General features: G+C 43.2%; 1 protein-coding gene across 5 annotated transcripts in view; it reads left to right on the top strand.

The window, feature by feature from the left end:
* Positions 1 to 24622, top strand: part of NRP1 (neuropilin 1) — a 139459-nt gene extending 114837 nt beyond the window's left edge. For 2 of the 5 annotated variants that reach the window (XM_081227883.1, XM_081227884.1), the window contains exons 12-18: positions 2393 to 2497; positions 6584 to 6643; positions 12792 to 12929; positions 16673 to 16947; positions 17439 to 17535; positions 19632 to 19682; positions 21794 to 24622. In XM_081227883.1, the coding sequence (XP_081084009.1) occupies positions 2393 to 2497; positions 6584 to 6643; positions 12792 to 12929; positions 16673 to 16947; positions 17439 to 17535; positions 19632 to 19682; positions 21794 to 22083 (1016 nt within the window). In that variant the 3' untranslated portion in view covers positions 22084 to 24622. The remainder of the gene's footprint in view (positions 1 to 2392; positions 2498 to 6583; positions 6644 to 12791; positions 12930 to 16672; positions 16948 to 17438; positions 17536 to 19631; positions 19683 to 21793) is intronic. The other 3 variants (XM_081227885.1, XM_081227887.1, XM_081227886.1) reach the window with 3 other exon arrangements.
* The last annotated feature ends 319 nt before the right edge of the window (positions 24623 to 24941 follow it).

Here is a 24941-nt window from a genome sequence, read left to right as displayed (position 1 = left end):
TAATGCTTTTGTGCATTGGAATTCCCATCTGCCTTCAATTTGGGCATAAATGAGTAACCTTATACCAACTTTTTCATCCCCATAAAGGTCTTTCTCTAGGTTAGTGCAAAGAATGGCTATTGTTGGTACCCAGATGTTCATCCATTGAGCATATGCTCAGAGTTGTTTGGAAGGATGCCTCTTAAATATCTCCTTCTTGGGATTTCAAAATTATTTGTGTTTTCAGCTACCCCAATATAATTACATTCCTGAGCACATTAAATATCATAAAACATTTCTTACACACTCAAGAATCGTAAGCTATAAATCACCATCCTAGTGAATAATTCGTAGCTGCTTTCCTATGTGTTTATTTAAAAGCAGGCCATTATCTCCGATTCTTTATTAGGTAGTTGTTTCCATATCTGTAGTTATGTCCCAGGACCTCTGAATCACCTAGTCACTGTCAACACAGACCAAGAATGACCATGTGCCAGGACTTTGGCAAAGATGCCAAGAAAAAGAAGGGATGGGCAGGCTGAACCACCTGCAGACACATTCGTTCAGTGTGCTCAGCAGTGTGGTTGCCTGGAAAAGGGCGTCTGCTGCTCCGATGCAGGACTTTAGCCTCGATTCTGGGAAGCGACATTGATTTAGAAGGTGGAATGAACGGAGAGTTGAAAAGACTGAGCCTGGTGGCAGTTTGCCAGTGTCAACTCTGTGGTGAGGTAGCAATGGTGGTGAAGGGATTTGCTGCAGATGTTTGCAGGCACTCACCGAGGTGGGGAAGTTGCCCCAAGCCACACAAGGAGCCAGCATCCAGGGAGAGTATTGTCAAAGCTGTTTAACACAGTTGGTGAAAGGGAATGTTTTTCTTCTCCCTTAAAACGATTAACAGGCCCTTACTAAATACTGACTTTGTACCTTGTGCTACAGGAGATACCCAAAGATAGAGAAAGAGGGTGAGGTGCAAGCCAGCCATCTCGGAGTCTCCATCTTATTTGGGGCCAGCACTTATGTTTAAGAAACAGTTAGAGAACCACAGAAGATAAAATATTTTCAAGTAGTAAAATGGGGACATCACTTTTTACTTTTTTCAATTTAATCCCCGTACTACCCTGGGCCACTTCCAGTGCAAAACTCCTCCTTTTTAAATACCATAAGGAATGTGGAAAAACCAGCAAGATGAATAGAGAGTTTGAAAGTGGCACGTTACCAAGAGCAAAGGCAAGCATCTGGATTGCCAAAGAGGATTCTATTGATTCAGTGTTAGCAATAAGCAGAACCCAGAATATGTGTGTATGCATTTTACAAAGTCTAGTTTGTACGCCTGAACGGTGTGAATATTACCTGTACGTGGTGATTTCCTAATTATTATTGGTGTGTGTTTGGGGCAGTTGAGGAAGTTGAAACTAGCTATGTTTCTGCATTTATTATAACTCTGCTCAGTCCTTTAGCACAATAACAAACAGGGTCAAATTTTTATTGAGAAAGCAGCAGTTACCAGCACATTCCAATTGGCCAGAAGCTATTCGAGAACAGGCCCCCACTCCCAGCATCTTGTCTGGTTTTCAAACATCAAGAGAACTGTCCATTATCTCAAGTCATGTAAAGTGAAATGTAATGCCGAAAACTGTAAGATATTAAACAGATTGCAAAAATGAGTAACAGGCTGGAAAAAAAATAGACGGAACTAAATTTAAAGAACTTCAAAAGCAGTCTTTGATTAATGTTGGCTACTTTTCAACTACAAACTCAAAGCTATGGGAATACCTGCCAGCAGTGGAATGTAGTCCTCTGGGAGTTAAGGTAAAATGACCCCAGGGAACTCCCAGACACCTGCCTTGGCTCACAATCTGAGAAGCTTACTTAGAGGGAAATGGAGTCGCTCTTTAAAAAAATAAAGAAGTAAAGAACAATATTGTACTAAAAATGAATGTTGAGACTCCCTTTTGGGGAAAATATTACAAGATAAACTTAGCAAACTTAGTAAATACCAAGAATGTAAAAGAATTCATGACAAGTGAGTCCTCTAGCACCTTGAAAATGAAAGGAAAAACAGTTCAAGCCAAATCTCTATCATCAAAGTTCCCAACTTCAGGGTCATGAATAAATAACCAGTGAGAATACAAGAACTTTTCAGAAAAAGGATGTGTATGTAGATAACAATGTATAAAATGCTAAGGCAGCCAATTCTACAAAGGAGATATGGATCAAATACCAAAACAGAGCAGTCCCCAATGCATTCTGCAAAATCCGAGTATATTTCGCTCCTGAAAGAGAGGCAAACCACGCTCCCGGTCTTCTAACCACAGATTAGAGTTTTCTGCAAAAGCATTAGCAGAATCAACAGCCGGGGGCTGGAGAATACATTTCAGAGGTGCGAGAAAATAATGTTTGGATCTTGTTTCAGCACCTACAGCTGGACCGACCACTCCCAATGGGAACCTGGTGGATGAATGTGATGACGACCAGGCCAACTGCCACAGCGGAACAGGTGATGACTTCCAGCTCACAGGTGCAGAAACCATCTTCATCCCATTGCTGTGCCATCTCAGTTCATGTTGTAGTCAAGACCTGCTAATTAACGTCTGTTTGTGTTTGCGGAAATCCTCACGGCGGCAGGCGGGAGGAAGCCTTGCCAAAACACGTGCATCTTCATTTCCTCATGTCCTCATGTAAACAAATTGTCCTTCACAGCCACAGCCATTCGAACGATAATTTTAGCCATTTTCAGAGCCAAAGGCTAGGATTGTCTTCATTGGATAAGAATTCCTCCATGGCTAAATGTAACATAAACTGATTCTCATCTTCGACCTCCACCCCCTTCCGAGATAACATATGCACCACCCGTACATAACCACACGCTGGAGAACATTTATTTTCATTTTCTAACAGGGATCAAATTTTTTGAGTGGCTCCTTTAACCAACTAATTAATGAAATCAAGCTTATATTTGAAATGCAGCTTTTAAGCTAGGATTTTGCGAATCGTTTTACATTAGAATTTACAAGGGCAGAATTTGTTGTTATTTGACACCACCACTAGCAAATATATCAGGGATGGTGTGTGCCACGTGCCTCACCGACTTATTTAGAGGATTACTCCATGATATTCTAAAACCCTAAAAGCTAGAAAGTGACCTTCTCTTCTCCTTGGACTGGCAGAGGAAACATTAAGCAAGTGGGGAAATGGGATGCCACCATTTGGAAACTGGCCAAAGCACTAGAATTATCACCCTATTGCTGCCAAAGGTACCGTGGGGCCTTTACTGCTACCCAGATCAAAACACAGTTTCTTACAGCATCTGACTCCCATTTTACACTAAACACGAGCCCATGGATGCAGGTCTGTATTTTCACCCAAAAGGGATTCAGGAGAGCCCACGTAATTTATTTTCATGGGCGAAACTGAAGGCGTTACCATGTAACTTCACAATAGTGCCACAATAGTGCACTAACGCATTAATGTAAAATGTGGAAGGAAATGTTCCAGATTTCCAATTACTTCAAAAGCTCTCTTCTGAAGGAGCAAGACGGCTCTGCACCCTGAGATGGAATAAGGGGTAAAATCTAGCTCAGAAGTTTAGTACCATGAACTGAGTTTACATTTAAATCCTACTTCCTAAGGTTCTCTGCCTCCAAATTTCCAGGATAATTGCTTACAGTCGAATGGCCAATAAATGTCACGTGGCTATGGGCTTTTGAAAACACATCTTGTATATAAGTAGTTGCAAGCCACAAAAATTACTCTAATTAACGCAGAGGGCTTTTCTTTGTAAGATGTCAAGCTCCAGCTAAAAAGCTTATACAGCTGATGTTAAAACAGAGTACCAGTCTGGTGAAACAGGTCCTACAGAACCTTCCCAAGGTCGCCTGTGAACACTCTGCAAACCTCAGGCTTTTTGCAAACCCGGTCACATGTCCCATCCGTAGTGAAAATCCTCATAAAAAGGAATGTCTGCAGTCATCAGAGACTCCCCTGTTCAATTACCCTCTTGAGGAGAGGTTCTTTCCTTTATAAACCCTAAAGTGGTCAGTTAATATTGATTAGAGACAAAGCCTCAGATTTATTCCTCGTGTCAGAACAACCAACCTTCTCATTTGTGCATCGGCTCATGACTGAATCAATTGAAACCTAAGCCTTTGAATGAAATAGGGTGAGTCTGTTAGCCTGGAGCAAATTGTGTATGGCCCCGAGTTGCAAACCACAGAAAATGGGTCATTTTGACTGGAAACACTGACAGTCCTTTATAAGTACAAGGCGATAGTTTATCTACATCATTTTAAATCATTTATTGGGTAGATAGAAAAAAATGCATTCTAGCTTTTTTTTTTTTTTTTTTTTACATATCACCCTGGCCAAAAAAAAGTCATTTTCTCAGGCCAGCACATTTGTTTCAATAATTTGATCTATACGTGTATATATTAAGAACTTCTGGGGGTGCTGTTAAGGCTCACTCTATTCCCCCAACAAGAAGAGGTGATCTAAGAAGACATTCTCATGCTTTGTATTCATTTACTGCATGACAGCCCATTTGTCCTTTTTTAAAAGCTAATTTTGCTCTATGAAGCTCTATGCTCTATGAAGCTCTATGCTCTACGAAGCTGTGTTAGTCTTTTCTGAAGAAAGGCGGGCTGACATTTGCCCATGTTTGCAAGCAGCCCAGCCTGCCCCTAACCCACTATCTTTTCACAGGTGAGCATCTCACCTCCTGGGCTCACACACAAGTCTGTACCCTCCTTGCTCTTTCTGTCACAGCTGCAAACTTTGAACGTTCAGTGTCTTAAAACCAAACGAAAAATATTCTCCCTTTCACCCTGATGGTTGGCCGCATGGAAATTTGGATCAATGCTCTCTGAAGGTTCGGTTCCTTAACAGAGACGATGTCACTTTAATGTCTTCTCCTGGGGGTGACCTATTTGAATATAGGGGGAAATAAGTATTTAGTAAAATGCTCATTATCTATTAATAACACTGAATTCCAGGTGAACTGTACCAAATGCATGGAAATGAGGAGAGGTTTTGCTCTCCTTTGCTTGCTTGTCAAGGTGAAAATTCACCCTTGAAGTTACTCATTTGCAAATGCCTTTGATGTCATTAGATAATACAATTGGCTCCAAAGGCACCAGGAGGCCACATTTCACATTGGGTCTGTGTGCACCCAACAGCGGAATTTGGTTCCCAACCTCTAACAAAACTGACAGTGCATATCTGTTTTTAAAAGTGAATTTTCACCTTGAGTCTTTCTCCTGTAAGACCACTGGGAACGGAATGCTAATGCGTCTGGCCTCCCTCCAATTCTGCCATTATAGATTCACCTTCTTAACCCATAATATATGTAATGGCTTCTCCTAGCGCCTGCCTCATTGAGGCCATGCACACGTGAGACCACTTATCCAGCATATTTACTGGGCGAGCAGGGGTAACACGACTTGGTGCTACAGTGGACTAGCTCAGAAATCTTCAGGCCACTTCAAGAGCTCGGTTTTACGGCTCTCTGATTCACGATCCGGATGATTTCTCACCCATGGGAGCTGCAGGATAGGACTAGGGCTCGGCCAGAATAGAGATGATTACAGTCTCTATTGAATGACACTACTGGAAGGGGTACAGTGGCACCTCATAGCCACCTCCAAACTTTCCATGATGGGCATGAGCCCCCCATGCCCTTACCCTGAGTCTGCCCAGGACTTTCTCTCTTGGGAAAGCAAATAGATGCTCTCGACCATGATCTGCAAGGCAGACACACATATGGAGAAATGGCTTTCTCAAGCACCAAAGTAATAAACAGCAAACCAGTTTTGCAAGAAGCGTTCAGGTGATGCTTGTGGGTTGGGCAACTTGAAGAACAGGACTTTAAAACAGAAGTCTCATGACGAAGGGTGGAAAATGGCTGAGCTAAGATACCTAAGCTAAGAGGGTAACTCTAAGTTTCCACTGGTCCCCAGACCACGAATTCCAAGTCGACCCAGGCTGACTGAAGTTGACAGCATTCAGGGTGTCGTTTGTGCGGTCTTCCAGCTCCTCGGGACTGTGAAGAAATGTGTTCCTCCAGCCCTTCCCCTTTTCCTGCAGCTTCTCCGAACTGCATACTGGGCGGAATTATTTGTCCTTGGGAAAAACAAACAACCACAGCAGCAAAAGAAAGGAGGAATTACTGCCATCCGCTTTAAAACTTCAGTTTTTAAAATAGATTGGGGGGACCAGCCTTGCAACTCCCCCCAAGACACACATCTGAAACCTTGGGAAACTAGTTGAAGCTTAGAGGTCTAGGTCAAGTTTAATACTTAAGTCACTAAGGACCTTGGGCGGCCTTTGCTTTTCACTCTTGCAATTGTGAGCGTCGTTGATTAGTCTGGGAGTCAGGGCATGCCCTTGGAAGGAGGTCTGGAACTCTCCATACTGCCTAGGTGCTTTATGAATAAATGTATTGTGGTGAACAAAATTTAAGACATTTGCTATAGCTGGAATTAAAGGCAGGATTATCTGAGGGAACTGCTTAGCCTCTAACAGATGTATGTAAGCATACAGCATTCTCTACTGAATATTACCTACGATGCTGCCTTTTTCTCATCTCCTATGTTATGTTTCTGTGTTTCAGGTGGTACCACTGTGCTGACCACAGAAAAGCCAACCGTGATAGACAGCACTATACAATCAGGTATCAAATACCAAAGAGAAAATGTGGTAGATTTCACATATGCCTGTCCTTTCCCACAAAATAGCACATCGCTACGGTTCTCAATTTCCGTTTCCCTCGAAGTCCTAGCAGAGATGCCACCAGCCTCTGGTCCACAAGCATGAGCCATAAACACTGCTTTCCTTTCATCCACATGTATATGCAGCAGGGAGCCACATTTCCTTCCCCATCAGTCATTGCCAAATGGTGACAATCCCCGCTCTCAGCGGAAGGAACCGAGGAACATACTTTGTTTAAACGCAGCACATCTAGGACACGGACTGTGTTTGCAAACTCAGGAGAAGGAAGTCTCCCAGGCAGCAGCCTGACTATTTATTTTCATCGCCACTCAGCAAATCGGAGACAGGCGAAGTTTGTCAGTTTGGTCTGCCACAGAGCTGGCAGGTTTACAGCTGCATTTCCAGTGGGTGCGCCACGAGATGGGGTGCAGGAAACCAGGGCTAGCATTGCGCCCGGAGAGGAGTGCCCTCGGGAAGGGCACCTCTGCATATCCTTTTATTAATAGAGGCCCTGTGATGACTTTTAGAGCCTCTGGTTTGCTGTTGATCAGGGCCCAGCCACAGGGATAAGGTGGCCTCCCCCTCAGTCTCTTTTGTATTCTGTTAGTATTTTTTGAAAATCTTCCCCACAGACACACACCAGGGGAAACAGTCCGTATAAGCAATCAGAAGTTTTACATACTTTAAAGTTAATCATTAGAGTGAGGTGAACAGGTCAGCTCACCAGCTTCTCCCATTTCCTCTACTGAAGCCCGCAGCCTTGGCCTCCACGGTCACTTCTTAATGGGGCATGTGGTGTACATGACTGTTTCCTCCACAGCAGGCCCTCCGCGGCCAGCAGAAAGCAGAAAGGACTGCTCTGATAACGTGCTTCCTTACACAGTCCTGTCACTCTTGACCCGATTAACCAGCAAAACAAACTTCCCTTTAGCTGAACTTAGCCCCAGGTTTCGCCATGGTGGGCTCAGGGTGACAGACTCCCTGCTACCACTCAGCTCAGACACCCCCAAATACCGAAGATGAAACTGAAGAATAGTGTTCAGCTACATTCCAACAGCCAGCCAGGAGTCCCATCCACACCTTTTCAGGTTATAAAACGTAGCCTTAGGGGATTGGCTGGCTGCCCCTGCCTCCTGGATGGGGCTCTTGCTCTCTTCCCATCTTCCCTGATAGGAAATTCCTGGTTTCCCACTCAGCCCCATCAGGGTGGTTTTTATGGGGTAACTTCCTTGCAGGTTCTTTATGACCCTCTGTCACAGGGGAGAGGGGTAAGGTGAACAAGTGACGTTCTAATAATGTAACAAACATTTTAACTGTCTCTCTAGTTTTTCCTCTTGCCAGAGAGTTAATTACAATCACTAGGAAGTTGCCAGCTAGCTTGTTAGATCTCATCTCTTTTCCTGCCTGTCCAAAGAACTAGGGGTCATCAAAAAACCAAACATGAACAGCAACTTTGGAGAAAATGGAAAGGTACATCAGATCCCCAAATGGGATGACTCACCCTTAGTGCTGGAAGTCTTTGTTATGAGAGCAGGAATGGCTCTGTGAACTTTTGATTTGTGCATGAACTCAAGGCCTTTGTCTTGATAGCTTCACAGAGGAGATCCAGAGCAGACAGTCATCTCATAGGGTCTACTGTGGTCAGAGGGCAGAGGTACAAATCGTGAACCAGTAAGACCCCTTGCTACCACCATCTGAACAAGTTCATGTCAAACCGTTACCGAGTTCAAGCTCATACTGCTCACCCCACGGCAGGTCGATAAATCGAGAGACAGAGTATTAGGACAAGGAATAGCAACTTTATTCAGAAAGCCTGCAGACCGAGAAGATGGTGGACTAGTGTCCCAAAGGACCATCTTACCAGAGTTAGGATTCAAGCTTCTTTTAGACTAAAAGGGGAGGGGGTGTGGCTGGTTGTTGTAAACTTCTTAGTGCTGGAATCCTTTGTTCTTGCAGCTGTTCATGGACGTGTGGTCACAATGTTCTTATAAACCTCCAAGACAATTGTTATTTTATATTCTGCAACTTTTTATTTCCACATGAATGGAAAAGTGTTATACCTTTAAAGGTCAGCCTTGAGAATGGGCTTTCCTGTATATTTCAGGCTATAGGCAACATTCTTTTACAAAAGTGCAGAGGCAACAAGGCTAAGCACTGGCAAGAGAGCACAGGGTTAGAGCTAAAGGAATAGATCCAATATGCAGTCAGGTTTGTTCTTCTTCTTCTTTTTTTTATAATACGGTTGTGTTCTTTTTTTTTTAATGTAGTTGTTTGTTTGTTTATTTTTGGCTATGTTGGGTCTTCATTGTTGCGTGCGGGCTTTCTCTAGTTGCTGTGAGCGGGGGCCACACTTTGTTGCGGTGAGTGGGGGCTTCACTTCATTGTGGTGTGCAGGCTTCTCATTGCGGTGGCTTCTGTTGCAGAGCACAGGATCTAGGCACTCAGGCTTCAGTAGTTGTGCCACATGGGCTCAGTAGTTGTGGCTCGCAGGCTCAGTAGTTGTGGTACACGGGCTTAGTTGCTCCACGGCATGTGGGATCTTCCCAGACCAGGGCTCAAACCCATGTCCCCTGCATTGGCAGGCGGATTCTTAACCACTGCACCACCAGGGAAGTCCCCAAGGTTTGTTCTCTTCTATTACAGGACCACAGGGCTTATTGATGGGGTTGTCTGTTCTACAGTCAGCCCAGAGTCCTTTACAACTTGCCTTGGTTTCCTGTTTTTCCATTGTCTGAGTCATGAATCTGGCTCTCTAGATCTTCATTTATGGATAGTGAACTGTCTGAGCTTCTTTGAGGAGTTCCGTTCATTGTCACCTCCTGGCTAAGCCAATGCTCAGAGATCAGGTCTAACTCTGTGGTGTTCACCCCATGGTCAGGTGAACCGACTGATACCTGGATCCCCACTGTCCTGCAGGCACCTTGACAAGCAGCAGCAAGTCAGACCCTAAACTTGCATCATCATCTGATTTTGCTGAAGCCACTAGAGATTCAAGCAGAGTCTGAAGTCTTCATGTTGAGGATTCTTCTCAATATAATACATTCAGTGGGCATATAATATTCATATACTGTCTGGGTTATAATTGGATGCATAAAAGCCTATTAATGCTCTGCCAGGAACTGATGAGAAGCCCTGCATTTTAAATCCAGCTCCCCCTGGTGAAGCCTCTTACCCTCCAGGGATCCCCAAACATCCACTAGAGCAGTTCAGAGTATGTTCATGACCCATGGTTGCATTGACCCAGGCACCTCCACTTATTTCCACTGCAAGACCAGTCTATGAGTAAGCAAGCTTGCATACCCAATAGAAGTTTTGAAGACCAGATTTAAAAATTAAATCCTTGCACGTATATGGCGCTAACGATCTAACTCCGGGCAAACTAGGTTCACCAGGCGCAGCTGGTGCTGGCTCACAGGGGCTATAAATTTAAGTTCAGAATATTGTTTCCTGCTATTTTGAAGAGTCAAGAAGGGATTTAGCCAGATTATTCCCAATGAATTTAATGAGAATTGTGCAGCCACAGGGCCTGGGTAATATTTTGAAGATTGAAAGGTCACACCTACTTAGTCCTATATACACATTTCATTCGTCCTTTTGCTTTCTTTCTCTTTCTTTCTCTGCCCTTTTCTCCTCTGCTTCTGTCCTTCTCACTTCCTCTTTCTTTCTCTCTCTCTTTTTTTTTTTTCCTTTCTGGAAATGTTTTTGTGTATCTTGTGTGTTTAATAGCCTTTCTAGCCAGGCTTGAATCTTCAACATTGAACTATTCTGACTCCATACCCATCCCCCACAAAAGGTACTGATTTAAAAAAAAAAAACATTTATTTTAATTTAACAAGATTGCCATAAATTATATGATCGGGACAAGGAGATAAAAGAGTAGTTAGAGCAGATCGCCATGTTAAATTCGTAGATTGGGAAGAACAGTGCAAGATACAGGCTGACTTCCATTCCCTGGAGCGGGAGAAGTGCCTGAATTACTCTTTCAGGCAAAGCCATCCTCTGTCCTGGCCATGACAAAAATACCCGAGTTCTTCTTATATTTTATGACATCGCCAGAATAGTAATAGCCAACTTACGGATAGTATGGTTTTCTGTAAATTATACAATAAATTTAATATATTAACAAGGCAAATATAACCAGAAATGTGTATGCTGCAATGGCTTACTGCCCTCCTCTTTGTGCATGCCTTATAAATAACGTTTAAGTAGAGACCCCAGAACCACACACATATTAACATTTTCCCATATTAACATTTTCTAACACGAGATTACACAACAGTACCTTTCGGGGCTATGGGCGTTGACATCCAAGGTTGTTCAACCATTCTGTCACTGTTCAGCTGACCACTACTTCTGCAAAATTCAATCTTGCTGCACAAAGCAGGGCAGATTTTGGAGAGGGTTTCTCATGCTTTAAGATGCCCTATTTCATGGTTATGATGGACTAGGCATGAAATCTATCTCTCCAATGACACTACCGCTGTGAAATATAGCCCTTTGCCCGAACTGAAAGTGCTCACGTTATACACATCACGTGACTCCCTAGGTTTACTTTCCCAGCTGTCCCTGTGAATCCTTTGGCAGGTCACACTGTCATCGGATGGGAGAATCCATCCTGCTCAGTTTTGACAATGCGTGTGGTGCCTTCCTTCCAAATTTCACATTAGCATTTGAAAAGAGTTCCTTGGAAACTCAAAATGCAAAGTAACTCATTCTTATCTATTCAATAAACCTTTCCATTACAATCCCTCCTGCCATTGTTGAAGTGGGGGAGGGGCAAGGGAGCCCAGACTCGGAGAAGAAAGCAAGATATTTGTGTTAAATGCTTAGACAAAGTTAAAGAAAAGATCCAAATGAGATAGGCTCTCAGCCTGACCCTAACACAGCATATAATACCATACTTCCCTTATTGTACAGAGAAGTTGTTTTGAGGCTTTATTTTTTGGATCAGTTGGCTAGCTGCCCTAGGCACCTTCCTCCTCATCTCAATGCTGCCATCTTGTGGACACCTGAACTCAGTGAGAAGCAATGACCCTCATTAGAGAAGCCAGCCCCCACTGTGTGCTTAATTTTATTGTATACTCGGGGGAGGAGCGGACTGACAGAAGCAAGAGAATTTTATCTTTAGGATTATTTTTTATTGTTAGCTCAAGTTTACCGCCCCAAAATTCCAAGCCTCAGAGACTTCATTTCCCCCATTCTTAAAAAGTTAACCAATTTCCCCAAAAAAAGGGTTGAGTAAAAAAATAAGGCTATGGAGGTTTAAAAGACCCCATACCCAAATAGCACCTTGTAGAACACACAAATCATTCCTGAGAATCCCTTCATACTTTCCTTTTTGATTCCAAAGGAAGCATTTTGAACGTTAAAAAATATACAAGTGGGCACCTATTCAAGTATGCTTTGGCTTTACTTGACTTTACACTGAGGTTTTAAGTGGGGCAAACAATTTATAGGCAAATCTGAAAATTCACTAAAAAAGCAGAGGCTTCCAGTTAAAATTAACTGACCTGATATAAAGCACAGAAGTAAAAAATAATCTTATGAAATGCTTCAGAGATCTGCCAGTAAAAACCTGAAGCATAAGCTGGTGTGGTGAGAATACAAATAACCTCCAGGGTGAGGTATTCAGCCAAGTCACGTTTCTAGACGTTTGAGGTTCATGGGTCAATCTCTAATTAAGATTCTTTTCACTGGTGGATATCAATTTATATGACTCATCCTCAAGAGCCGAGTAGCTTTCATATTAAGTATTGCGGAAATAGGGAGAATGCTAATATAATATACATGTAATATACATGCTTTGGAAAGTAACCTTCCTGGAAATTTTATGTAGCAGTTTGACAGGCAGTCCATCATCTTTTTGAGCTGGATTAAAAAAAATTTTTTTAAATGTTACTAAATATGATGTTGTAAGCATTTGGCCTTCTCCATGCATCTTTTGAGGTTCGTGGTAATCCTGGATTTTGTGGCTTTCCTGGAATTTTCAAACAGACATGAAGTTATGTAAATCATGCTTTCCATGAACGAATTAAGGACCTCTCTGACCTAAATGATTAAATGTGTCTTTCTCTGCTTGTCTCTATTTTTTTCCTTTCCACCCACTGAAGAGTTTCCAACATATGGTTTTAACTGTGAGTTTGGCTGGGGTTCTCATAAGACGTTCTGTCACTGGGAGCATGACAATCACGTGCAGCTCAAATGGAGCGTGTTGACCAGCAAGACGGGACCGATTCAGGATCACACAGGTAACGGAGGGTTCACTGTGGCCTCATTTCTTTGAATTAGAGAAAGTTACTGCGGAGGGTTGATGGGTCTCTGAGTGTAGCGAGTTTAGAAAATACTACAGAGCATTCACTTTTGCTTTTCTTTTCTGGAATTAACATCATGTCTTTCCCTAGTAGAGATTCCCTTAGGCCACTTTGTAGAGAATACTGATTAAATGTAGCAACTGATTGGCCCCTCAGAAAAATAGCAAACTTGGCAAATCAGTGTGTGTGAATTAATACCTGTTTTCTACTTTTTCTGAACATTTTTCATGGGAAATTTCAAATGTATTCAAAAGTAGAAAAGAAATAGTAAAGTGAACCCTCTCTGTACATAACCCAACTTCAACAACCATCAAATCCTAGGAGTCTTATTTTATCTCTAGCATCCTGACTCTGGATTGTTTGGAAGCAAGTCCAAACACCACCATAGATGGTGTCATCTCATTTATTTTGCAGCTAAAGAAACAATAAGTGAGCTTAACGCTTACTCTCTTGACCCATGAAGTGGAAATGGGTTGGGGTAGGGGTAGAAATCTTGTTCTTTTGAGGAAGATTGTAAATGTAGCCCATTCCCTCTGAGCAGATAGAAACCTCGCCACACCTCAACTCACCTCACCTCCTATCTTACTTTCCTTCTAAGATTAATTAGGGTTGGGGTACATAGGGAGCCATCAGCCACTTTGGGGAGCTCTTTTACCCACCGCCATCCTGTTTTCCTCCTAGTCATTTTATCACCCAACTTGAAATATGGAATAAAGAACCATCAGTGTCCTGCAGAAAAACGCACATGCATACCCTCACACACACATACACACAAACACCCAACCCACAAACTTCGGCCCTAATCAGTGATACCGACGGGACTGCTTCCTCAAGTCATGTTTCCCAAAAGAGACCCCAGAGGGGCATTTGCTGATGCTGAGAAATCTCATTAAGCCGAGTTTCCCCATGCCTGTGCTTGGGATGAGTGGGCCAGTGGGCCGATGGACAGGCAAAGGGTACTTGATGCCTTTCCCACTTTGTTGTTCACTCTTTCCCCTGTGAATACAACCATTAAGTAGGTTGAATAGCCCTCTTTCCATCACAGCTACTTCCTTTCCTAATAAGAATGACAAGGAAATTGGATAAAATTGGACTCCTTCAATTCTGAGACACTTTCAATTGAATCTTAAGACAAGCAGTTTTAGAAAACTTAAAATACTTTGACTGTAAATGGCACTGTACATAGAAATGGCATCAAATTAACCAAATGCAATTAGCTGAAATGAAGGCAGTAATGGTGGAAAAATTGATGCAAAGTGAAGCAAAATGGCTCAGTAGGATCTGACATTCAAAGGAGGTTAAAAGCTATGTTAGCCAGAGACAAAAGCTAAAAGGCTTGCAGAAGTACAGTGCTAATTGAGAAAACGGAGAGAGAGTTCCCGACCCAGAACTGTGATAAAATCCCTGAAAGGAAAAACATCAGCACTTTATGTGTTGGAGTGTCAGAAAAGGCGGGCTTGTCTTAGATTAGCGGCTGAGAAGTGCGATTCCTTCAGAAGGATTGGTCTCTTTTGTCCTCCCAGAAGCCCCGATTTACTTGGCAGTGGTGCCAGGTCTGCCCAAACCAGGAGGAACCCCTGCAGCACTAGACACAAAATCATTTGCCAAGAGAGATGGGTGAGCCCGACATCTGAAAGGCAGGAACTTGTTAACATGAAAATGTCTGAATGAAAAGAGCCCCCCACACAGGACACACGCACACAGCCTGCCACAGATCATGTGTGGCACTTTGCAAATCTAACGTGGAGATTTCTGAAAATGAACACTACCTGGGTACAATAGCCTGCAGCCCAATTTTGGATTTATCAAAGGAATCCCACATGCTTTTCTGCATTCGACCTCTAACAATGAAGCTATGTTCCTCCTTTCAGAGGATTCCCAAAACCCTCCTCTTCCTCTGCTTCATTGCACATATGCTATCGAGCCGCCCACATACATGGCAGATGCAGTGAGGGGCACTGGAGATTCAGGTGTAAAGGAGGGAACCCAACCCTGGAGGTGCTCACAGTCTGGTTCCGGGTGGGAGACGGCTCCAGCGCAGTGGGATGAGGGTGTCCAATGGCCGGGGGAGCAGCAGTGGCAGAAGACAGCACAGTACGGGGCAGAGAAGCGGCCTGACTCAGGGACCATCTAAGCTAAGCACCCTCAACTTCATTCTTCTCCATAAGATCGGGGACGGGGGACAGCAGCAAGATGCGGGCATGTCTTACCTGCCCGTCTTGGTGGGCTGAGTGAAGTGGCACCATACACAGACAGGTGAGCATCATTTGGTAAATCAGTGGGAGGAAACAAACCCCAGGGGTGACTTGAGTCTGTGTGGTCCAGAGCATCACACATACTGCCGGGGCCGTGGTTTTTATTTCCATCCTCCTTTCATTTTCCCCGCCCACCGGTTTTATTAAGAGTGCTTGGGAGCCATCTCAGACAAGCAGCCAGGTGAGGGAGGAAAGCGACTGAGGACACATCCACTTCACCTGGACGCTGCTGACTCAGGATGTGCCCACATACATGCAGTGAAAGAGTATCTCCCAAGCACACCAGCCTCTGGGGCAGCACACCAAACATCCTGCTGCCCACTGAGGCTCAGCATCAGATCCATATTTTCAGCAGGTACGGTGTTAGAGTAGCATTGCTATTTGCAGAGCAAACAGTAAAACACGAGTTGTGTGTTTAGACCAGGTGGTGGCAGAAGGCGGTGCTCCCATAGGGGGTCATTAACAGCAGAGCCAGGAGTTAGTCCTCCAAGCTCGACAAGCATCTCCGTTGCCAAAATGGCAGGTTCTAATAAGCCTCAGAAATGCAGCCTCACCTCTCCTGGAACCAGAAGATCACATCAAACAGGAGTGGGGCTCACAGCTGAGTTTCAGGCTCTCAGGTGTATTTAAGGAATTTATAAGCCATTAAAACAAACTAGGGGAAAAGAATCGAAGTTTGGCGGAAAAAAAAAAAGATTGCCAGATTATTTGGACAAACTGCAGCTTTATTATCAAGCAGTTACAGTGACCAAAGCATCATCAACCAGAAGTCTACCTGCTCCAATGGTAGATAAAAAAGAATACATCTAAATGTTTCCATTTAGTGTCTGTGTTCACATGCGTGCTGCTGAAGCAATCTTAAGGTTGCGTGAAATAGGTCTTCCTGTGCATCCGATCTGCTTGCAATGGTGCAGAGACCAACACAAGTCATAGCCCGTGTCCGTGTGACAGTGCGTTTCAGATACGTGGTATCAGACGAGCGCTGTTTACAGCCTCTGTCACAAACGTGCTTTCACAGAAGCTGAGAGCAGAGCCTCCAGTGTCAATGAGGATTCCATCCAATGCCCACTTTCCCTTCCCCTGCACGATTGGGTTCTGGTGCTCAGCCCAGGAGAGAAGGTTTGAGTAGCAGAACTTGATAGAAAAGAGACTAAAGGTTCATCCATTTGGCCACTCTTTTTTTTTTTTTTTTTTTGCGGTACGCGGGCCTCTCACTGTTGTGGCCTCTTCCATTGCGGAGCACAGGCTCCGGACGTGTAGGCTCAGTGGCCATGGCTCACGGGCCCAGCTGCTCCGCGGCACGTGGGATCTTCCCAGACCGGGGCAAGAACCCGTGTCCCCTGCATCGGCGGCAGGCAGACTCTCAACTACTGCGCCACCAGGGAAGCCCCTGGCCACTCTCTTTAACACAGCTTTTTGTCACAGCAGGAGATGGCAACTTCATCTACTCCCAAGCTGATGAAAACCAGAAAGGCAAAGTGGCTCGCCTGGTGAGCCCTGTGGTTTATTCCCAGAACTCGGCCCACTGCATGACTTTCTGGTATCACATGTCTGGTTCACACGTGGGCACGCTGAGGGTCAAACTGCGCTACCAGAAGCCAGAGGAATACGACCAGTTGGTCTGGATGGCCATCGGACACCAAGGGGACCACTGGAAAGAGGGGCGTGTCCTGCTGCACAAATCTCTGAAACTTTACCAGGTGGGCCCCCTTCTCTAGGATGGGGCGGGTAGCTGTTTTGGGGTCTCTGGGGTAATATTTGAAAGTTATGCAAATGAGATGTGGAAATCTTTCCAAATTTTATTTCAGGTGTTTCATGAACCTGAGATACTGCTGCAATGATGATAATCTCGGTAGCATATTTCACAGTCTCCTAGATTACAGACGTAGGACCGACTGCTGAGAAAGACGGGAAAATGCTACTCAATAATTATTTGGGGCTGTCACAATGAACATTCCTTTAATTTGCTGCTTTTTTCCAGTTTTACATTCTGTATCATACAAAGATACAGTGAGGAGAAGTTTTATGCCAACCCCAAGCAGTTAATATGGATTGAAGAGCAAATCGTGTGCTCATTCGAAATCTCATGAATTTCATTTACGTGCTGTGACTTGAGCTGAACAAGCATTTGTAAGCACTGTTATTTGGGACCCAACATTTAAATACTGTGAAAATGATCTCATTTTGTTAGGTGATTTTTGAGGGTGAAATCGGAAAAGGCAACCTTGGCGGGATTGCAGTGGATGACATTAGCATCAATAACCACATCCCTCAAGAGGACTGCACAAGTAAGTATGGGTTGCTGTAGAAACCAAAGCAGCGCTTGCTCAGGGCACGTGTCCTTCCACTGAATGGTCTTTGTCGTGCTCATTTGGACCTCGAATTTTAATGTGGGCTATAAGTACATCCTATAGAACGCGTGGTCTGGTGCAACAGGGCATAAGGCCAGATCAGTCTACCTTTAGCTGCCCCATTATCTAACCTGGTTCACTTAGAATGTCTGGTTGCCACCCACAAAACTACACAAATAATATGCAATCCAAAGATCATAGCAAAGAAGAAACTCACAGTTTCCAGGCTGGTTACGCCATGCCTAAACATTGTGATGAGAAGCGGAAAACTCAGACATCTGGATAATTCCAAATATCTGAGTGTGTCAACAAGCAGCAGGCCTTTGAAATTTTTTATCACAGTGGATTTAATGAAGATTACAATGTGAATGAATCATAGACACCATCATCCTTTCCTTTATTTCAAATAAGTAGATGTTTCTGACTCTAAAAACAGTTGAGTTGACGCAAAAGAATAAAGGACATTTAGACACTTTGCCTAGTATTTCAGAGTTTATGGATTTCATCAGTCTGGTGTATATGAGTAAGAGTCTGATGTAGAAAACCAATTCATTCTCTCAGTTCTTGATATATAATTATAAATAGCACCACTAATGGCAATGTAATAGCACAGTAATTAGTCTTAAGCTCCATTTGCTACACTTAAAGTTTTGTTATATATCATTATATAATAGGATGTTAATTATAACAAAATGGAATAACCCTATTGGGCAAATTTAAGACAAAGGAGGCCTGTTGGCTATAATGGGTTTTTGGTCATTTTGGCAATTTACAAAGCTTTTATTATACAATGTATTGGATATACGTAATCCCTAAAGTGGCAATAATTTGATAGGGTCGATTGAAGGAATTGGGGGAAAAAGAGGGCAGTGAATAAAGGTCTGCTTCCTGCCACAGTACTTTGCAGACCTTCACAGAAAATAAGGCTTAATATTTAAGTTGCAACTACTTTACAAATTCCCCACATCCAGGTCTACACAGTTGTTCAAATGTATGTTTCATACAGTTACACAGGGCACGTACTGCTTGCTTTCCTATTCCAAGATGAGAAGGTTGATGGCGATGTTTTTGGAATGGGAGAGCAAGCTCTTACCAGCTGAAACCAAGAAATACATTCAATCTGGTTCAACAGGTTTTCACTGACCACCTTCTCTGTGCAAAGCAGCATCCCAGTGCTACAGTGAATGTATAGAAGCTAAGACAAGTCCGTGAGCCTTTCTGTTTTCATGTGACTCATCTACTTAGCTGTGCTTACTGCTGGGCATTATACTCAGAAAGTCACAGCTAAAGCACCATTGAAACTTTGTGTTGCTGTAACAATGAAAAGGCGTCTAAGATAATACTACAGTTATTCGACAAATATAATTCCTTGAATATTTAGCCATGGATGCTGGGAGGTTATCAGCTCTTTGTTAATTATTCATGCATTAATATAACAAATATTTATTGAGGCACCACGTATGTTCTGAACACTGTTCTAAATGCTGGGGACGTAGCAGTGAACCAGGTCCCTGTGTTCTACTCAGAACCATAAGGGATACCAGGACTCCACTCCCTCCAGATGCTTTCTTTTTTTTGGTTAAGACACAGGACACAATCTCTGGCCTTAATGAGCTGACGTACCATATGAGAAACTAACACTTACGAAGCAGTTATCTACAAAAGCACAGGATGGTAGCCATATGTGCAACTCCACTTCTGTTTTCTATTTTCACCAGATTTCCCCACACTCCAAATGCCAAAACCATTTCCCTCCACCCTGCTCTTCTGCTAAGACAACACACTCTGCTCCAGCAGTGCTTCCTGGATTTAGATCTGACACCAATTCCCTAGTCATTTAACACTGCCTCCCTATAGCTCTCCAGTTACTTGGTGGGGTCAGATTGTACTAAAAACTCCAACGGAAACCCAGCAGAGCCATTAGTGGGGTGTGTGTTTGTGTGTGTGTGTGTGTGTAAAGGTTTATGTAGTTTGTGTGTACTGTATTTGGTTGGCAGTTCAAATATCTCTTTCAATTTTGTTTGACTTGTCAGAACCAGCAGACCTGGATAAAAAGAACCCAGAAAGTAAAATCGACGAAACAGGTAAATTTGTCTTGCTGACTGATTTTTAAAATATTTTACTGTGGCTTTCAGTATATTTATGAAGAAGCTTTCTGGAACTTTGATGCACTGGTGTATCAAAGCAGCTCACATGAAATAAACACCCACATCTGTGGTACTGTGCCTGGGCTGTCGTCAGAGTGCCCTCTCCTACCTGTTCTGCAGACTTGGGAGCCGCACGCAGTAAGAGGCTCAGCCTGTGTGAGGGGGTGAGCCCTGGGGACGTGTGCTACCTTGGCCCTTCCCTGCCTGAGCTGCAAGAGGGGGCTCAGAGGACAATGACGTGAAACACTCTCATTTTATAACTATGGACACAGGAAACTAGTGAAGATTGTTTTTTACCCAAAGACCTGCAATAATTTTCATATAATAATTTGAAACCAACCCAAATTCTTGTTCCCGGTTTATATCCAGATATAATCTTTAGAGAACGGGAGCCCAATTTCTGTGATAATCTGTTTTGTTTGGGCCATCTGTTCCCAGCCTCCTGTACTGAAACCCTCGTTTTGTGATAATGATCACAGTATTGATGATAATGATGCTGATGATGCTGATGGGGGTCTACTGAGTAGCTAGTACGTTCCAATCGCTTTACATAAGTTATCTTATTTAATCCTCACAGCCGCTCTCTGAGTGTATTTATCCCCATTTTACAGATGAGGAGATTGAAACTCAGAGCAGTGGCTTGGCCTTAAGTGACACAGCAAATTAGGTGGTAGCCTCGGACTTCAGACTGATTAACTCGAAAATGTGTGTTTTCGTTGAACACTGCTTTGTGATCCAACGCAAGACATTTGGTCGGAGTTAGGCCTTGCCTGGTATTATTTTATTCCCAGAAGTCTCTGTGCCTCCTGCCAGCAGTGGTGGTATTGGACACTTGCCCCAGCGTCACTCACAGCTGCTGCTGGCAGTTCTGTGCCCTGTCCATCAACAGCAGCACCTGTTGCCATTAGAAATGTGGACCTACTATAGCCGGACTTGGACTTGATGGAGACAAATAAAGGTGGCACCATGTCTGTGGTTGGTCATATTAACACGTGACTCGTTTAGCTTAGTTATGTAGTCCACGCTGGGTTGTAAACTTTATTAGAGGTTGTTTCAAAACAATGTTGCATCAAGGGAGAGGATATTAATATGTCCCCATGGCTTGTTTCCCCCTATTTAGGGACTTGTGTCTCATAGTTTTAGTTTTCTTTGATTGGAATCCTTGTTGATCAGAACACCATTAAGTAAACACCAGGCCTGTTGCACGTTGACATTTTAGTCTCATTTCTAGTCCCAGGTAATGAGACTCAAAGCTCCCACGTTAGTAATTTCTCACGTTCCACTCTAAAGAAAACATTTCCCCAGGGCCTGAGTGCAGAGCTGTGTGACCATCTCCAGCGAAACCACCAGGGCAGCAAAGATGCTGATTATTAAATGTGTTCTATTCAGCACAGCACTGACCCAGCTTCTAGACTGGAGCCATAAGCCACTTTAAATGTGAGCAGCAGGCATGCCCTCCTTCTTTCTGAAAGCCCTCTCCTTCTTGAGTGAAACCACCATTGACTCAAGGAGGAAACTTGAAGATCTGATGTGTGGTAGCATTACCACACAGAAGGACAGCTTGCGCGGGTTCCTCGTGCCAGGTTTGGGGATCAGGCAGATGCACCAGGAATGGTTAAATCCCCCTCTAGACAAATGTGTGACGAAGCATTTTGCAAAGTTTACAGACCTCCTATCTGGCCAAGGACGATAAATACAGATTACAATCTCACAGATGGCGGGCTGCATGAAATCGGAATTAGATTAGAAGCGAACCTTCATTGTTTACCCAGAGTCAGTAGTTTCCATGCGCTAAGCTTCCTGTCAGAATCACAGCACCAACACCCAATACCCTTCCCTCCCACCTTCAATTCCCAGCAATGAGTCAAACCTAAACGTTGGTGTTTCTTGGCGATGGGGGAGCCAAAGCCCCCCCTGCAGAAATCCCCCGCAGGCTCTTGGGGAGGACGTATGCTTCACTCCTTTCTCTTTCCTTCTTCTCCGTTTCTCTGTCTACTGTCGTCTGGTACGTGGGCAGCGCACGGAGCCAATTTCGTTTTTCTCCCCAGGGAGCACGCCAGGATACCGAGGCACGGGAGACGGTGATGAGAACATCTCTAGGAAGCCGGGCAGCGTGTTGAAGACCCTGGACCCTATCCTCATCACCATCATCGCCATGAGCGCCCTGGGCGTCCTCCTGGGCGCCGTGTGCGGGGTCGTGCTGTACTGTGCCTGCTGGCACAACGGGATGTCGGAAAGAAACTTATCTGCCCTGGAGAACTATAACTTCGAACTGGTGGATGGCGTGAAGTTGAAAAAAGACAAACTGAATCCACAGAGTACTTACTCGGAGGCATGAAGGCAGCCAGAGGTGACCAGGCGAGCAGGAGAGTGGAGCGGCGGACAGAGCTTGAGCTGGGGACCGGCCGGTCTTTCACTGTTCAGGCTGGGAAGTGCGTTACTGATGCCAAGCCAGGTTTTCTCAGGAGCTTCGATGAGTTCGGCCGACAGACATGAACGACTTAGCTGTGTTAACAATCGGAATCCTGTACAGTCAGCTTCTTTCTGTTGGTTTCTTTTGAATGATCAAATGCTGGTGTTGAGACCAAGTATGATGGACTTAATAATTCATTTGGACTCCCCTTTCCCTTCTCTCTCTTCCTCTTCTGGATTCTTTTCGGAAACTGCAAAATCCAAGATGCTGGCACCAAGTGTATTCAGTGGGGCCCTTTTGACGGACATGCTACCTGCAGCCCAGTGCCCAGAATATGTTTGAGTAACCCCATTTCAGTGGACTCCTGAAGCCGGCCTTGTGTGTCATCGCCCGCGTTGTGCATAGGCAAAGAAGGGGTAGGATGTTTTCTGTTAAAGTACCGTAGCCTCAGTACCAGTCTAGTGTGTCAGTTCTGTTTACGAAGCAATACCGTCAGATTTCCTCGATGTTTTCCAGTGTTGTACTCAACCTTGTGCTGTGAACTCCATACAGAAAACTGTGCCATCACCAAACACTGCTGGCAACTGGGTGTGATGCCGACAACCACAACGAAGAATCCTTGGCACTGGCTGGTCTACGTCCTCTCAAGTGCCTTTTTGTTTGTACTGGTTCTCATTGTGTTACATTAACCTGCCCTGTTTCTTGCTGGTGAAAGCCCTCCTCTGGAATCAAACCCTGGTGGCCCACTGACTAAGAAGAAAGTATATTTTAGTGTGAGATGTCAGCCTCCGGGTAGGCAAGGGCTCCGAAGATTTGGCAACGTGGCTTAATTGTTCTGCTTTTTCCGTAGTTCAATTTCATGTCTCTTGACCCTTTTGTATAAAGCTGCAATATTCTCTCTTACTGTTCTTTCATATGGAATGTATTTTCAAATGTAAACTCTTTCTCTCCTATCTCTCTGTCTTTTTCCTCTCTTAGGATTTAAGCATTTGCCATTATCCAGAAAAGAAACTTGCAGCTTTAACCTGCTGGTAATGGCAAACACTTTTTACTAGACTTTATGTTGGAAAATAAATAAATAAGGGAAATTCCTAACTTTGCCCTCCAAAGTCTAACTTTGGTTTCCTTGTTAACTGGTTAAAGTGACAGTATCTTTTTTCCTAAGCCATTTGTCTGTCTATTCCAATCGAAATGATCTTCGATAGAAATGTTTGCATTTAATTAAAATAGTGATAAGTTGAGAGAAGAAATAATACTAATTGGCTTTCAAGTGAGACCCAAAGGAATAGAGTTCTCCCCATATCCAAAAACAGGAAATTTTTACATCCAAATACACAAAAATGACCCGTGAGAGCCTTCTTGTTTTGGTATTGAGTCAGACAAGGGAAGTGGAAGAAAGAACAGTTAATTTAAGAAAGCGACAATAAATCATGGTGCCTGGGGATGAAGTATTTTAAGATGACAGAGGGGAAGAAAATGAGTAAAGTCAAAACAAATGTTTTTAATAATTCAGTCAGCGGCAACCCTGAAAAAACAGAGACTTGAATGAATGCTTCTAGAAACTTCCAGTGCCTCACAAACAAAAAGCCTGCCTTGGGGCTGGCAAGACCTAAGCCTCCAATGGCACAGAGAAGTAAATATCTTATCAGGCAGCATTGAATTAACCCAAAGAAGCTTCAGGTTTTTTCCATGTATTTGTGCCATGCCGTGTTGTACGTAAGAACTTCCTCGCTTCCGGCACTGCTGTAGGTCTCACTCGAATATATTTGTGGGAGTCACATTTGCATCATGGAGGGGAAAGTCCATTCATCCTGGTCTAATTGAATTGAGAATGCCTTTTGTTTCCAGGAAAGTATTGATCACTATGAAAGAAGAATAGATTCTTATCCCCAGAGGCATCCATTCAGCCGTTATAATCGTACCAGGATGAAAGCATTAAGACTTGATTTATCTTTAAGGCAACAGACTTACAGTTGTCTTCAGCCAAGGAAAAATGATACTGCAACTTTAAATTTGAAAGTATCTTGCACTGATAAATATATTTAAAAATTATATGTTTATAAAGTTATTAATTTGTAAAGGCAGTGTTACAAAATGTTCAGTTTATATTGTTTTAGATTGTTTCGTAATTTTAAAAGGTGTAAAATAACATATTTTTTTCTTTATTGAGATCTATAAAACTTTCTGTAGTAAAATGTTTTCATTTTACTGGTATATTATTGCTTCATGTTTTGTACCATCATAAAATTTTGTGCAAATTTTTTTTACAGAAATTTTTATTTTCTATGACAATATGACACTTGTAAATTGTTGATTCAAAATGAACAGCGAAGCCTTAACTTTAAATGACATTTGTATTCTCAGACACTGAGAAAAACCACACAGAACTGAACTGTAACTTAAATTCCAAACTATGACTACTACATTCCAAAGAAACAGTTGAATTAAACATTTTCCTAAAATATCCCAAACCTGATGGCTTTTATTATATTAGCTTTGTTATTGTTAAAGAAATTGGTATTATTTCAGCATCAAATAACTTTCAAGATTTTTTAAAGTTCTCTTTTAAAAATAATATCCTAATAAGGAGAGAAGATTAAGAAGACATTTCCTGAAAGAATATCAACCCAAACTGGATACTTGTCAAGATAAGGCATAAAGAATTTGGCATTATAAGTGGAAAATTTTCAACTCCAAATCTTGTGTCAAATGTTTCTATATTCCATTTAGTAAAGTTTTTTTTTTAATGAAATTCCCAAAAATCTGTTGGTAAGTTTTGTTCT

The sequence above is a fragment of the Mesoplodon bidens genome, assembly GCF_964165515.1.
Source record: "Mesoplodon bidens genome assembly, chromosome: 3".
In the NCBI taxonomy this organism is placed as follows: domain Eukaryota; kingdom Metazoa; phylum Chordata; class Mammalia; order Artiodactyla; family Ziphiidae; genus Mesoplodon; species Mesoplodon bidens.
This window is presented reverse-complemented; position numbering and strand designations above follow the sequence as displayed.